General features: G+C 43.8%; 1 protein-coding gene across 9 annotated transcripts in view; it reads left to right on the top strand.

Annotated features, from left to right (window-relative positions):
- The window catches only part of LRRC7 (leucine rich repeat containing 7), a 160,939-nt gene that overhangs the window by 16,843 nt on the left and 127,509 nt on the right, over window positions 1-16,587 (top strand). For 8 of the 9 annotated variants that reach the window (XM_056844367.1, XM_056844365.1, XM_056844366.1 and 5 more), the window contains exons 3-4: window positions 10,924-11,002; window positions 16,406-16,495. In XM_056844367.1, the coding sequence (XP_056700345.1) occupies window positions 10,924-11,002; window positions 16,406-16,495 (169 nt within the window). Of the gene's footprint in view, window positions 1-10,923; window positions 11,003-16,405; window positions 16,496-16,587 lie in introns of those variants that run through there. The other variant, XM_056844363.1, reaches the window with a different exon arrangement.

The raw sequence follows: 16,587 nt of genomic DNA, 5'->3' as shown, positions 1-16,587 counted from the left end.
TACACATATGAAAAGCATATGTTAGATTTACCTTTTTGCCCTGGGTAGGATTCTGGTAATTTGGTGATAAGTAGTATTTCCATGACACCATTGCCATATTCAGATTGCAACCTGATCGAGGACTTACAGTAATCACTGTTGCTACCCTTGTTGAGGATTACAATGGAAAGTAAGCTAGGGCAATTAACAGTTGCCCCAGCAAAAGTCTCAGACTTATCCTGCCTTCCATCATAGGAAAGGTGCACCAATTCCCTAAAGCATCTTGGATGCCATCCTTTGTATTGTTTCCTGTTCTGCAATGTTCTTTATGGGGCATTCTTCACGGTAGATTTTGCTTCTGTTTTGCCACGGACTAAAGAAAAACACGATTTAAATGTTTTTTTCATGGCCGCGATTTATCCCCATCAATTATCTATAGTTTTGGTTTTTCATGGGAACAAAGCATGCTGTATTTGACAACGGTTTGGTCTGTCCCTTTTGCAGGAGCCCTCCCCTTCCAACAGGCTCATTGTTTATGCCTGCCCCCAGCTCCGCCCCAACTCCGCCCAGCAGAATACCTCATGCGGTTCACCAGCCCCAGCGCAAAAAACAAGCACCAGTCCCTCTGGTCTCCTCCACTTTTCTTCCACCCTCGCTCTGTTCTGCTTTGGGAACAGTCAGATTCCAAATTGGGGGGGGGGGGAAGGCAGCGCTTTCCTCAAAGCTACCCTCTATTTTCTATAGGTGTGGAACCCATTGCCCTTTAATGATAGACAGGATTGGGGGGGGGGCAGAGAATCCATGTGCCCAGAGAAGTGTTTAACTGAAAGTGGGAATGGGGGGTGGGGGGAGAGGAAAGAAGGCCCCTGGATTGCGCGCTGGCCATGATCCAGCCACATTGCATCGTGAAAGACAGGAGGGCTCCTAGCTTGCGTGCCAGCCCTGATCCAGCCAGAGTGCATGGCGAGGGGGGGAGAGGAAAGGCCGCTGGATTGCGCGCTGGCCATGATCCAGCCACATTGCATCGTGAAATACAGGAGGGCTCCTAGCTTGCATGCCAGCCCCGATCCAGCCAGTGTGCATGGCGAGGGGGGGAGAGGAAAGAAGGCCCCTGGATTGCGCGCTGGCCATGATCCGGCCACATTGCATCTTGAGAGACAGGAGGACTCCTAGCTTGCGTGCCAGCCCCGATCCAGCCAGTGTGCATGGCGAGGGGGGGGAGAGGAAAGGCCCCTGGATTGCACACTGGCCATGATCCGGCCACATTGCATCATGAGAGACAGGAGGGCTCCTAGCTTGCATGCCAGCCCCGATCCAGCCAGTGTGCATGGCGAGGGGGGGAGAGGAAAGGCCCCTGGATTGCGTGCTGGCCATGATCCGGCCACATTGCATCATGAGAGACAGGAGGGCTCCTAGCTTGCATGCCAAACCCGATTCAGCCAGTGTGCATGGCGAGGGGGGGAGAGGAAAGAAGGCCCCTGGATTGCGCGCTGGCCATGATCCGGCCACAGTGCATCGAGAGAGAGGAGAGAGAGGAGGGCGATAAGAGGAGGCTGGCCACCCCTCTTCAGAAAAGTGATGGGAGGGAGTTTTGACTTGGGTTTTCCGCTCTCAGGATGCACATTTTCCCCATCCGATTTCTCAAAAATCCCCCCTCCCCTTTGGGGCAGAAGGGCCAACAGCCCCTTCTCTTGAAGATCCCCCACTGCCCTAGACTGAGCTGCCGCCATCACCACCCCCAGCGCGCGAGGAGCACATGGCGTGGCCCCGCCAGTCTCCCCCTGGAGCCAGCCGTCCAACGTCCCCCTGGGCTTGGAGGTGTGGGCCCAGCTCCAAGACCCATCCCGGGCAAGGGGCGGGGAAGGCGTGCGGGGATGGAGGGAGAGAAGTGCCAGGATTCTAGGCAGGCAGGCAGGCAGCCAAAGGGGCGGTATTCTTGTCCGAGCACAAAATTCCCCCAGCCAATCTCCGTTCTTGGGGGAGGAGAAAGGAGACGTCCCGGGGAGCGAAGCAAACATTTTTTCATGGGCATCCGAGCAAGAAAACACATGTTCACAGGAAAGATCGTTTCAAAAGTGGTTTGGATTGCCTCTCTTTTAACCCGGCTTATTTTGCTAAGGGGGGGAAACCACGGATCTGCAGTGAATAACCAAAATTTGCCTCCGATGCAAATCAGCATTGAAACAGCAGCAAATGTCCGTGAAGAATACCCCTATGAGATACAGTGGCCAGAACAGCCCACAGTATTCCAATAGCTTTGTACAAGGGCATTAGAATATTGGCCATTTTATTTTCAATCCCTTTCCTAATACATTCTAGCATGGCCTTCGCCTTTTTTCACCAAAGCCACACAGTTAGTCAACATTTTCATTGAGCTTTCCACAACAACCCCAAGGTCTCTTTCAGCCCATTCCTGAGGGGCGGCCTGACCCTGCCGCCAGTGTAAGTGCAGGGGTCGAGCTGGGGAAGAAGCCACCGGTTAGGTGGCTTCCTATCCCCTTTTAGCCACCATCAGCATACATGTAAAATTCGTATTTTTTGTTGTGGTATGTTTCATCTTACACTTACCCACATTGCATTTCATCTGCTTCCTTGTTGCCCACTCACCTCAGAAAGATCCTCACAATCTTATCTGTTCAAAATTTGCCTTGGTTATCACTATGCTAAATGGTTCGGAATCATCTGCAAACTTGTCTACTGCACTGCTCAGCCCCAATTCCAGTTCATTTAAGAATAAATTAAATAGCACTGGTCTCAATACTGATCCTTGTGGGATCTCACTGCTCACTTTCCTTCATGGTGAGAATTGTCCATTATTCCTTCTCTCTGTTTTCTGCCATTTAACCAACTTTTAAGCCAAAAGAGGGCACAATAGGGAGGATTGGAATACACAAGATATTAGCATTTAGATAGGAATCCAAGGCAGAGGCAGGCAATGGCAAACCACCTCTTAACATCTCTTGCCTTGAAAACTCTATGGGGTTGCCATAAGTCAGTTTTGACTTGATAGCGGGGGGCGGGGGGGGGAAGGAATCCTAGGGCCCTGTTAAGTGGCTTTGTGATGACCAGCAGAAAGGATTGCTTTCCACGAGGAAGGCAGAACACTGTGTTCTATGGAGCACATCTTAATATAGTTTTCAAGCAGAGAGTTGACTAAAACTGAGCAATTTCCAGGCACTGGGGGTTTTCATGAGCAGAGCAAAACCACAGAGCGTGAAATTCTGACAACAGGGCTCATAATAGATTCCCTTTAATTTTCAGTGTTGCCTGTTTGGGGAGTACAGTGGCGCTCTGCTCATCTAATGGTGTCAGAATACAGAGTTACATAATGCACAAGATGTATCATTAAGATGAACATTGTGTTATACTAATTTTACCTTTAGGGCATGCCTGAGCTATTTTTACTGTTTGCCAGATCCTTTCCTTCATCACTATACTGGATACATTCTTTTTTAAGTGTAGTTTTTATTGAGATTTTCTTTGGGTGTATGCATGTACGGTATATGTAGGACTTTCAAAGCTCACCCCTTAATTTCATTAAACTCTCTATATATTGAATTTCTGAAAAAGATCCACTGTGTTTTTTATTAAATGCATTTTCTGGAAATTATGCTTACTGTTTTCAGTGGAAATTTTAAGTTTAGAATTGATTTTTGGTTATAATGTACAGTGTTACAGATGCGTTAAAAGTGCCTGACAGCCAAGGATGAGAAAATGCTTATGGGCACTATAGAGCACACAAATAAGATATGGAATTCAAAATAGAAGAGAATGAAATTGTTTAATTTAGAGAGAAGATTTAGAAACAGAAGAAGAGCCTTGCTAGATCAGACTAGTAGCCTATCTAGGCCAACAACTTGATTCATATAGTGGTTTAATATCCTGGAGGGTCAACAAACAGGGCACAGAGTCCAAGGCCTTCTCCTGATGTTGCTTTCTTGGATTTGTGTTAGATTTTATTTGGATTTGGGTTTAATTTCCAAAGGTTCATTATAATATTTTTAACACTTCATGCCCACATCTAGGACCTTTGTGATTTTTCTGTTCTTGCTTCTGTTGCTGTTCCATTTTTAGCAGTGGCACTTGGAAGCTTAGACATCATGTAGGCTCTGCAAAATGAATGTATGGAGTGGTTCTCTATACATATATGAAAAGGGAGAAGGAAGGTGCCAGTAACACTGGCTCCTAAGCATACCCAACATACGGGACATTCTAAATGGGATGTTTGTCATGTAGGCAGAAATAGTTGTGGCATAGTAGGCTGGTATACACCTGTTTTCTGTCTAGAACTTTCTAAAAGTTTAGCAAAACAAGGCTGCTGTTTAAGGAATAAAAAAAATTAAGACCTATTATATGTATATAAGCCCTTCTATGCATCCAAGAGGAATCATTGTCCTTGTTCAAACTCTTTCACATCTGTAGACTATTACCATGACGTAACTAAAAAAATAACATCCAGTGATGATTTGTGGACTTAAAAGAAATACAATAATATATTTGCAGGAGACACACTTATAGCTAGTAAAATCAAACCATTTTTACTAAAGGCACATTTCTGATAGAAGAATGAATATTGGCAGTCTTTTCTACTCACAATAATTCACATTCTCAGACAGTGGAATGTGGTCATCAGCTGACCCTGTCATGATTAAAATATGGTTTTTGTTTTCTCTCCTCCACTACCTGTGAATCCTTGCCCATCAAAAAGGCAAGAAACTGTCAAATGAGCTTTCTGATGTGCTCTTTCAAAACATCACTATATTTTACTGTAAAGTGAATGTCCTCTCTTGCCAATCACAAATGTGGCAGAACAGGCCACAGAAACTTATACATAATCGTGGGACTTCCTAGGTATGTGTGACATATTACTTTGTAAATTAACACCCCCCCACCAAGAAAAAAATTAGTCTAATGATTGCTGGATTTGAGTCCAGGAGCATTTTAGATGGTGCAGGCTAGCTTGATCTCATTAGATCTTAGAAGATAAGCAAGATTGGCCCTGGTTAGTACTTGGATGGGAGACCACCAAGAATAGCAGGGTCATTATGCGAAGGAAGGCATTGGCAAATCACCTGTTAGTCACCTGCCTTGAAAACCCTGTGGGTTGCCATAAGTTGGCTACAACTTGACAACAATTTATACACATGCAGCATCTTAGAGACCAACAAGATTTTTTGGATATGAGCTTTTGAGAGTCAAAGCTGCCTTTATCAGAGAACTTGACTCTCAAATGCTTATACCCCAAAACTCTTGATGATCTCTGCAATTTCCAAATTGTATTCTCTTGCTTTGTCTTATTGTTTCAGTCTGTTTCTGATAGACATGTTTGATGGTCAAAAGCCACTGTTGGCTCCCCAAATGCATGCTTCCCATATTACTCAGAGCCAATACAAATATCCTATGGCAACAAATCACATAACTTGCTGCTGATATGAGTAATATCATAATATGATAATACTTTTCATACTTTTTGATTGTTTTTCTTATTCAGAGTAAGAAGGAAGAAAATATTGTAGATTAGAGGTGTGGGGCTGTTCACATCAATTGCTTCTCATTGTTACCTCTCTGTCCTTTGTTGTACCACTCCCTAGGTACTAATACTATAAAATGTTAGGTTCTAAGCTCCTTGAATTATGTTGGTTTGTTAACCCATCCCCATGTACATTGTGGTGCTATAAAATGAAAGTTTTTCGGTGACTACCATTCTTAGAAATGTGCTCCTCTATGATGACAGAGAGAGGATACTGCTACACCAAAATTGGAGGGGGGTACACAGGGAGTAGTGCATTGCCTTAGTTCTTCTGTGAAGCCAGTGATTGTGTTATCAAGTGATTAGTGTATTGTTGTTGGCTGAGGGGAAGCCTTGATGGCCCTAGAAATGACAGCAGGCCTGGTAGCAGAGGCTGGGAGTTGCATGGGGCCCCTGTTTTGCAATGGATGGGGAGCCAGAGCCCCTGTGTTAGCAGCAGTGATGGTGGGGACTGCTGCGGGCTGAAACTGGAAGCCATGCTACATCCACTGGAGTTGTTGCTGGGGGGGAGGAGAGCCGTGGTGTCCCTAAGGATGGCAGCAGTGATGGGAGGGTAATTAAGAAGGGAAGAAGGATTCCCACCTAGTATCATGGTTCCCCCCTTGTGCCTTCATTATGTTCAAACCAGAGAGTAAGATACATCATCAGTTTTGATGTAGGCCATTTGATACAAGTGCTAATATAGCTTAGCCATTTGTTTCAGGTATTAAAAAATGTGGTAATTTCTTTGCGAGAGCGTATGATGCTAAGATCATTGTTTACATTGTTAACAGCAGAACTTCAGCTTTCATGGAGTTTACTAGAGAGCATCCACCAGCATAACAACACACATTCTTTTGTATTTGTGACAGCTGATTTACAAATTCTACCTGGACATAAAGCATATATTGTTTTCAAAGACAGGAAATGGTATCAGAACATAGCAAACCTATGTGTTATCATAATCAATATTTAATTAAAAAACTATTTATAGTAAAAATCTATTTAATTTATAGTAAAAGAGGGGAATGATTGATACAACCTTAATTCTGAAGAGTCTAGTTCCAATTTCTTCTCTCTTGATTTTCTGGGCTGTAGCAGTTTCTTAGACCCTTAAAGCGGTCCAACGATGTAAGGAGTCTTTACGAGGTGTTAGCAGGGGGGAAATTCCTTCCTGCTTAAAGACATGAATCATGTATATCCCATGATAAAAAACCTCTCTTTCTTGGTCCACATTACACTAGTTATTTCTGTAGAATAAAATTTCTTCTTCATTCCTAGAGGACTAGGTAGCATCATCACAGATTTCAAATCAATAGTATCTATGGGTCTCTTTAACAGCTCAAATTAGCTTTAGCTTGGTCTAAGGTATGCCAAAAAAGAATAAAACCATTGAAAGGATACACTTTCAAGATAATTTGTGTCGGCTGCTTAACTATCAGTTTCTCCTTGTTAGGGCCCCTTCTAACTTACAAAGCTCTAGCTGAGTCAATTGAGCTATTCTTAGGTTGTAAGAAAGCTAATTTATTGCTAATGTCCTGTAGTTTGGAAAAAATATTCTGTAAGGTATCAGCAATAAGAAAAGTGTGGTCTGCCAATATCTTTAGCATAGAAGTAGCAGAGCTACCATCATAGTCCTGCCTACTTAGTTTCAGACCTGGCATCCCACCCACAGAACTGGAAGGCTCTTTAACAGACTGGGGTATTTTTCACGGTGGATTTTGCTTCGGTTTCGAATAGGAGCAAACAATAAACCGATTTAAATAGCTTTTTCATGGCAGCGCAGATTTTCCCCCCCCATCCCAAGGAATTTTCAGTTTTTCATGGGAGAAACAGCGCATTTCTCTGCTCTGCTTACGTCTGCTGCCGCTCATGACTCACCGCTCCAAATCCGCCTAATCCCGCCCACTCTTCCCATGATCCTGTGTGTGTGTTGGGGGGGGGCATCCTGAGAGCGGCAAATCCAAGCCAAAACTCCCGTCACCCTTCTGAAGAAGGGCAGCCAGTCTGCTTTGGGTCTCCCTCCAGCTGGTGCGATCCTATGTGTGTGTGTGTTGGGGGGGGGCATCCTGAGAGCGGCAAATCCAAGCCAAAACTCCCGTCACCCTTCTGAAGAGGGGCAGCCAGTCTGCTTTGGGTCTCCCTCCAGCTGGTGCGATCCTATGTGTCTGTGTGTGTGTTTGGGGGGGGGCATCCTGAAAGCGGCAAATCCAAGCCAAAACTCCAGTCACCCTTCTGAAGAGGGGCAGCCAGTCTGCTCTGGGTCTCCCTCCAGCCGGTGCGATCCTGTGTGTGTGTGTGTTGGGGGGGGCATCCTGAGAGCGGCAAATCCAAGCCAAAACTCCCATCACCCTTCTGAAGAGGGGCAGCCAGTCTGCTCTGGGTCTCCCTCCAGCCGGTGCGATCCTATGTGTGTGTGTGTTTGGGGTGGGGGCATCCTGAGAGCGGCAAATCCAAGCCAAAACCCCCATCACCCTTCTGAAGAGGGGCAGCCAGTCTGTTTTGGGTCTCCCTCCTGCCGGTGCGATGCTGTTAGAGTGGCAACTCCCCCAGCCAATCACCGTTCTTGGGGGAGGAGAAAGGAGACGTCCCGGGGAGCGAAGCAAACATTTTTTCATGGGCATCCGAGCAACAAAGCGCTCTTCTACTGGAAAGTACGGCTCAGAAGTGGTTTGGATTGCCTCTCTTTTAACCCGGCTTATTTTGCTCAGTGGGGGAAAACACGGATCTGCAGTGAATAACCAAAATTTGCCTCCGACGCAAATCAGCATCGAAATAGCAGCAAATCTCCGTGAAGAATACCCCACTGAGACAAAGATAGTGAGCTATTGTCTACACACTTCCAGCTGGGAAGTTAAAAAATCATCCATCCTACTGTTCTTACAATGTAAACTTGATATATCCCTAAAAGGGCAAGCTCTTTTCAGGCCCATTGAATTAAAAGATACGTAAAACAGAAATTTATATAATTCTAAAATACCTATTAATACCTAAAATATCTATAAATACCTGTAAAAATTCTAAATACCTAAAATCAATATACAATATACATAAAAACTTTGTGATTCAGCACAGAAATTTCAGCCACCTAATATATATTTATATTTCTTCAGGTTATTCAGTAAAATACTCAGATGTTGTTCAATATATTCATATACTCAATATACTCAGTGTGGAGTCAGTTTACCATAGCACAGAGAATACCAGAGAGTGAAGGTTTATCCAGAACCTTTCACACTCCTTAGATTTGCCCACCTCCTGTGGAAAACAAATCTTTCCCTCCAAACCACTGAATCAGGAGTCTCCCTATTTCAGGAGCCATTTCCCACTTAGCGACTGAAGAAAGGGTTATCTCTCTACCACAGTCTTCCCCCTGTCACCACTCAGGTTTGGTTTATACACGCTAGGTAATATATGAACACACAGGTTCTTAGAGTCTGTGCACACAACCGCATAGTTCAGGAGCTAAAGGATCAAGAACTTCTTTCTCCTTCCAAGAAGACTCCTGTCAGCTCACCAGACTCCACCCATTGCCTGCAGTTCTTCAGTCTCAGAATTTACTTTTAACACTATATCCGTCACAGCAGACATGTTTGCATGTGAGTTTCTCCTAAACCTGAGAACACCCTAGTGTTCTCAAGGTGTACATTGTTGTGAAAATAATTTGACTCCATGTCTACCACCTGTTCTAGCGCTGAGTCCTTCAGTTTTCATGAAGTACTTAGTTTCATCTTGAGCTTGTCATGTTTATATATAACAGTATCCCCCTACTTTATCTTCCAATTTGGAGTCCCAAAGCAGCATACAATGCACATGAAACATGTTGTGAGAATGAGTGTCAAGTGGCCATTAACTTCTCAAAGATGCATTCAACACACATCTGAATTGTCTGTTAGCTTTATTGTAGGCCTGGCACACATTTGAAGATGTTAGCATCACTTTCTGCTTGAAACATGCATCATTCAAGAGGCAACAACTACTGTTTCAGCTTAACTTATGACTTGGATTCAGAGGAGGCCATGCACAACCAGTGGATATTCAGAATTATCCTTCTGTTATTTTAATCACCTGTCTTGCCTACCAAGCCAGTTATTTAACTTAAGGGACATTTGGAAGTATTTGAACCTAGAGTACTTTCCCCAGTAAATACCTGCTGCCACTAATTCCTCAAAAATGTGTTCACTTCCTACATTTTCCAGATGTCTGTTTAGTCTTATGGCATATTTATGCAATATGAAGAATTACAGTCAAGAAGAAAAGAATCTGGTAAGATCTGTATGTACCGTATATACTCGTGTATAAGCCGAGTTTTTCAGCCCAAAAAAAGGGCTGAAAAAGCCGAACTCGGCTTATACACGGGTCAATACGGTAGGAGAGGGGAGGGGGGAGGGGGGAGGAGGGAGGGAGGAACTTACAGTTCGCAGCCTCGCCCGGGAGCCTTTCTCCTGCCGGCAGGGGCCTGGAGGGGCCGGCAGGAGGTCTCTGCCGGCTGCTCCGCGGCCGCCCAGGCGCCCGGGCGCCTTTTTTCTGCCGGCAGGGACCTTCCTGGGCCGGCAGAAGGTTCCTGCCGGCCGCTCTGCCGCCGCCCAGGCGCCCGGGCGCCTTTTTTCTGCCGGCAGGGACCTTCCTGGGCCGGCAGAAGGTTCCTGCCGGCCGCTCTGCCGCCGCCCAGGCGGCAGGGAGCCTTTCTCCTGCCGGCAGGGGCCTGGAGGGGCCGGCAGGAGGTCTCTGCTGGCTGCTCCGCCGCCGCCCAGGCGCCTGGGCGCCTTTCTTCTGCCGGCAGGGACCTTCCTGGGCCGGCAGGAGGCCCCTGCCGGCTGCGCCGCCGCCACCCACGCGCCCAAGCGCCTTCCTCCGGCCGGCAGGGGCCTGGAAAGGCCTCCTGCCGGCCCAGGAAGGCCACGCCGCCGATTCGCCGCGTCTCCCGGTAAGTAGGGGGTTCAGGGGCTCTTCCCCCTCCCCCCCTTGGATGGCACTGGGGTCGGGGTGGGTTGGGGTGGGGCGGGAGGGCCTGGGAGGCCGGCGGGAGGGCGACCTGGGGCAGGGGCCCTGCGCTCTAAAATGGCGGCCGGCATTTTAGAGCGCAGCATTGCCGGTAAAGGGAATTTCTTATTGACCCTCGGCTTATACGCAGGTCAATAAGAAATTCCCTTTTCTGGCCTCAAATTTGGGGGATCGGCTTATACTCGGGTCGGCTTATACCCGAGTATATACGGTATATTTATTATGATGGGACTCTGCCTTAGCTATAATCGTGATTTCTTACTAGGTTAGTTATATTTGTTCCTTTATGTTAAACTTCTGGTCTACCTAGGACTAAATTGTTTTCACTCCTATGGATTATAGAGCAGTTGTTTTATAATGCTTCTAGATTGCATAATGCGATTATATCTGTCTTCTCTCTCTCTCTCTCTCTCTCTCTTGTCCTTTTTTAGGGATCCAAGATTTTCCAGAAAATATAAAGTGCTGTAAATGTTTAACAATAATTGAAGCCAGCGTCAATCCTATTTCTAAGTGAGTATCCGTAAATGGAGTAAATCTTCTATACGTTTCTCTTCTATACATGCAGTGTTTCACATGTGAAAATATGTAGTACAAATGGAAGACTAATCTTACAAGTAGAATTATGTGTTTATATGCAAGGAGCTGACCCATGTATGAAAGACAGGGAGTCCTAAAAACACAGAAAGGAACAAAGATGTGATTGACCTTCAATGAAGAACAGGTTTATTTTACAATACACTAATAAAATGTTAGGGTTATTACTGGAGTTACATAAGATGAAACTGTGAAGCATGCACCATGAGGAAAAATATAACATTCAATTAAAAAGAAAAAAATCATTCAACTTAATTTCAGCTGGTGCTGTGAATTAGAGAATGTGGCCGTTGAGTGTTGTCCAGTTGCAAGGATTAGCAAGGATCTGGGAGACTGGGGTTAAAATACCACTTCAGACTCACACTGGGGCAGTTAGGATCTGTCAATCTCCATATCCCGTCTATAGAAAGGGAATAATTAGCAGTTTTCCTTTTTTTGCAAGGGAAAATGCACCACAGGTTGCAAATTACTTATCAAATTAAATTATGAAGGGGAAAATAAAAGTATGAAGAGAAACTTTGTTTTAGGAGATAATGTGGATTATGATAAGGGAGACAACAGAATATACATTGAATATACATTGAATGTGGTTGAAGGAGATATATGAGCTGGGAAGCATTGGTAGTGTATACTGTGCCTTACTTTGGGAATCACTTCACAAAAAGCAAAAATATTTGTTATACTATAAACTCTGCAAACTTTTATATCTCATGTAGAAGCAGAAGGCAGCCAGGGAGGATCAATTATGTCTTGTAGTTCCTTGAATCAAATACACTATGGAAGTAGTGGAGATTGCTTAGAGTTGGGCAATATATTGATTTGAGCTGATTATGGGACTGAAACTGTTCTGTTGTCTCCGTGGCCTGTGCCATAAGAACTGGGTGAAAGCAGCCCTATTAATGGATCTCTCAGTATCCTTAGATGACCATTACCTGCACTGTCCTTCTGAATATCTGGGGGGATTGAAGACTGAAGGCACCACATTGCTTTAGTTGTGTTCCTGTCTCACAGAGAAACAGCAAATGGTGTGTCTCGAAGACTGACAACGCATTCCTGAGATTCGTCATGGGGGAACGGCAGGGAGGAGGCATAGTCACGCCGCCTCCTAAAGCCATTCCCGGCACACTGAAAAACAAAAAAAAGCCTTTTAGTGTTTTTTTTTTTTTTGGTAAAATGGGACCTTCTCGCCTCATAGAGAAAAGCGAGGCTACGCCTGCTAAAAAGCAGGCACAGCTTCTTTCTTCTCTGTGCCGGCGTTCATGGGGTGAAAGGGAACAGGAAGCTGCCTAACGGCAGCTCCTCCCCCCAGCCCACCCCAGGGAGGCCTCCCAGGACGCCAGCGTGGGTCCTTCCAGCGGAAGGCCTTGTCGGCGTGCCGGGGCGACACTGCCATGGCAGGACCCGCAACCGGCATCCAGGCCTTCACTCCAGCATTCAGGCCACTAATGCTGGTGTAAGTAGCCCAGATGCTGGTACTGGGGGGCCGAATGCTGGCACAGTGCCTTCCTAGCCTCCTAAGGGCTTTCGCCCTGGAGGCTCAGGAATGTGCTGTAACACTGTGGGGTTCCATATGATTCAATTGCCTTCCGTATTATTTTTCATATGTATATGTAGCAGTTGGGTGCATTTGGTCAAAGACTTGGGATGAGGTGTCAGCAGTATGCTCATCACACCCAATTCTACTATTATTTTTCCTAAGATCCAGGTGAAGTAGTGAACTCCCTTAAGTACCTGAAATTTGTGACAGACTGACTTTGACATACTCAGTCCATGTAAGATGGCAGTGTTGATTGTGAGAAATCCTACTAACCATGGTGGATAGTCTTTCCTGCTGTAGATCTCCCCTGAAGTACAGTTCCTTGATACCTATATAGTAGCTGTTATGTAGACTACCTTTTTTTCTGCTTCAGTTAATAAACTTGCTAGGCCCTCTTCTGGAAAAGAGGGGATAATGCATGGATCTTCATTCTTTGGTAATTTCCAGATTACTTATTGTAATTTATTTTACTTGGGAATGGTGTTGAACACCTAGACTTGTGATATGGTTGAGGCAAGGCTAACATCTATCAGGAATAGGGGCCCTTTCAATGGACCTTTCAGTTATTTCAATGGACCTAGGCTGGGAGACTCTGCATAGGATTCAGTCTTGAAGTCAACTGGTCTAATAAAAATTGCCAATGATTTTCAACTCCAGTCATCAAACACAACTATTATGCAGCATACAGACTTGAGTCTGCCATCTTAAATGTATATTAATGAAGGATCATCCATGTCTTCTTCAACCACAGGAAAGAAAGGTAAGGCTCAGAGAAGTACTGGTATCTCTCCAGGCTATAATATATGAAATCATGAAAGTAGGACCCAAATCCAGTGTTTCAATATTACAAGAGCTTATTCCTAGTAAAGTTTCATACCTACCACAATGACATTTCATATATGAAATACTTTTGCAAATTTTACAAAAAAATTTAATTGCAATAGTTATAAAAATAAAAATACATAAACATACCAGTGTGGAAGAAACAATATAAGAGTTTTGATCCAGCAGATTGCTTTTGCAAAGCACTCACAAGTAGGTAGGTGTCAGGCAGCACGAATACAGGAAGATCATGCATACCTCTATAAATCTAGCCTTCTGACTTTGTACAGTACATGTTACTTGAGTGCTGGATCACAGCTCACTTGCATGATATATGGAGGAGGGCAGGATGGGGCACATTTCCTACAGTACTTCCCTCATAGTCTGTTCTAGCATTGGTGGGTAGTAGGTGAAAACAGCTTTTCTCTAGGATTGCAGGAACGGTAATAGGCAAAACCTCTACTCAACTTGATTCAGAACTCGCTTGGCATTTAACAGTTCTGTCCTAGTTCACAGAGTTGATGCAGGAGTACTGATGTGCCTTATCTTATTGCTTTCCTGTTTTGTACTATTTATGAAGATTTCAGCTATTTTTTGTACATGTCCTAAAGCTGTGATTACTGTCCTAGATTTGGGTGAAAATATTACTAAACTAGATGAAACAATATCAGTTGTTCAATGAAAGGTTCAGCCTCAATCAACATTATTTTGCATAGGTGCCTGCAAAGCAGCCTGGTCAGCCTGGATGCCAACTATTACATGTACTGAATTTTTATTTTTCATTCTGAGCTGGTAACAGCATCTTGGAGAACTGACACTGTTCTTAATATAGTCAACCTAGAAAAATAGTATTCTGGATCAGATTATTAGGAGCTTTTCTATGTTATAACATGACTACTTAGGAATTACTTGGACTGTCTCTGTGCACTTGTATGAATATAGGCAAATGATGAATAGTGGCATGTGGGTCAGATGTGATACCCCAAGAATATTGTTTACATTACGGTGTTTGTCCTTTTTATGTTGCACTTGAAAGTCCACTGTATTGAAGTTCAGCAGAGAGCCCTAAGACTTAGCCCCGGGAATATCAGTGAGCTGCTATTCTAGAGGTATATGACTTCTGAGCTGGTTTAGAGGACCTATCAAAAAACGTACCCAAGTGCTGTAATATTGGTAATTAGGAAACAAACTGCACATAAACTCAATATGGTTAGCAATACCTCCACTTTTATAGGTTCAAAAAATTTAACACACAGTATAAATACTATATTCCATTATAAATTGAAAAATAAATTGAAAGTCCACATATACAAGTGTACAAAAATGTCTCTTAACTGTGGCAATGTCCGTGAGATCAAGAAGATCGCAAGTAGCAATTCCAAAATAGGTTGGTATGCAACGTTCAAGGAGGACGCTGGAGACAAATGCGCTCTCGTCTGTAAAGATCCCGGCAGCGTCCTGCAAGTGCCTCAAGGCTACTGGAACTCTATCCCTCCCGCAGGAGGAGGAGTCGGGAGACCGGAAGGTCCCGGCGCGGCAGATGAGAGCTGTGCTCCGAAACAACACAGGAAACAAACACAGGGAACGTTCTATCCGGAAACGCTTTCGCCAAACGGCTTCATCAGCCCAGCTTTCATTTCATGAAAGTTATTTTCTGCAGCCCTATATCAAGGTTTCTATGGCAGGTTTCACAACGAATTCTCCAGCCATTAGAGGACCTGGCAACTTTGACTTAAAAAAAAAACAAAAAACAGCCAGCTGTACAACTTCTTTGAGTGCCTTTAGAGGTCTAATTTATGATGGTACCATTAGGCAGGTTTTTTTTTTTTTTTTAAGATGGCACTGGAAATGGATCTGCTTATTGATATTGGTAAAAGTTAGGTCTTAGCAGTAAAGCTGACGTATTAATACTTGAAGAATATCATGATGCGAAGACATCTCAAGGAAAGCAGGGTATAATTCATTTAATTGGTATTGGTAAAAGTTAGGTGCTAGCAGTAAAGCTGACATATTAATGCTAGAAGAATATCATGATGATAAGACATCTCAAGGAAAGTAGGGTATAATTCATTTAATACAAAGGCTGTGCTAAGGTACTTCAGGTGTGCAGCAGATTTATCAGACTAATGACTCGTCCTTGTCATGTAGAATATACTATTTAGTTACTTATAGCATCAATTGACATTGCAGTAAATATGCTTCTCAAATATAAACAGTCCTATAGGGGTTTTATCTCAACTGTGGAATTTTAATTTATCTGGTTGGATATGCTGTTTTTGTTTTATTTAACATTTTTTGTAATTGGTATCAGAAAAATTTTGTAATTGGTATCAGAGAAATTTTCTAGACAGCTCATTATGCCCAATGCAAAGGAGCCCAAACTAGAATGGTAAAACTTTATGGTTACTTTGTAGAGACAAATTGCAACAGATGTTCACGGTTATAGACCTTAGTCTACATATGATTTCATTCTGCTCTCTCCCTCCCTCCCTCCCTCCCTCCCTCCCTCCCTCTCTCTCTCTCTCTCTCTCTCTCTCTCTCTCTCTCACACACACACACACACACACACACACTCACTCTCACTAAAAGAAAAGAAAAGAAATTTGGCTTAATTCCAGAGGATGGAATGTTGGATGGAGGTTGTTTTTTTTAAAGTAGAACAATTGTTGTCCAGTATAATTTCAGAATTAAAATCCATCACTGAAAAGCTTTTATAGACAAGTGAAAAGATGAAGGTAACCTTAATTTGTCAAATGCATAAATCTCCTATTACAGCAGTGTAGTATATCATAGGTTTCAATAACTGGCAAAATGTTCGCGTTGACAAATGGCTCAATAAATTTTCCCCATTCAGTGTGCAGCAGTGAGGGTGTGAATGCAGACACTGCTCCACTGGGATATGTTTTTATTGTTCCTATAGTAACATAAGTGTAAAAGCTAAATCTTTAACTTGTTTTCAGGCTCCCAGATGGTTTTACGCAGCTTTTAAACTTGACCCAGCTCTACCTAAATGATGCCTTTCTGGAATTTCTTCCAGCTAATTTTGGAAGGTAAGCATTGTCAGTTCCACATTACCAAAAGAATTTGGATTTGGGGTTTAAAAGATAGCTTACAAAACTGAAACACAAAAATCAGAGTATGT

This window comes from Euleptes europaea, chromosome 2, assembly GCF_029931775.1.
Source record: "Euleptes europaea isolate rEulEur1 chromosome 2, rEulEur1.hap1, whole genome shotgun sequence".
Lineage (NCBI taxonomy): Eukaryota > Metazoa > Chordata > Lepidosauria > Squamata > Sphaerodactylidae > Euleptes > Euleptes europaea.
The sequence above is the reverse complement of the archived record's forward strand: the minus strand, read 5'-3'. Positions and strand labels throughout refer to the sequence as shown.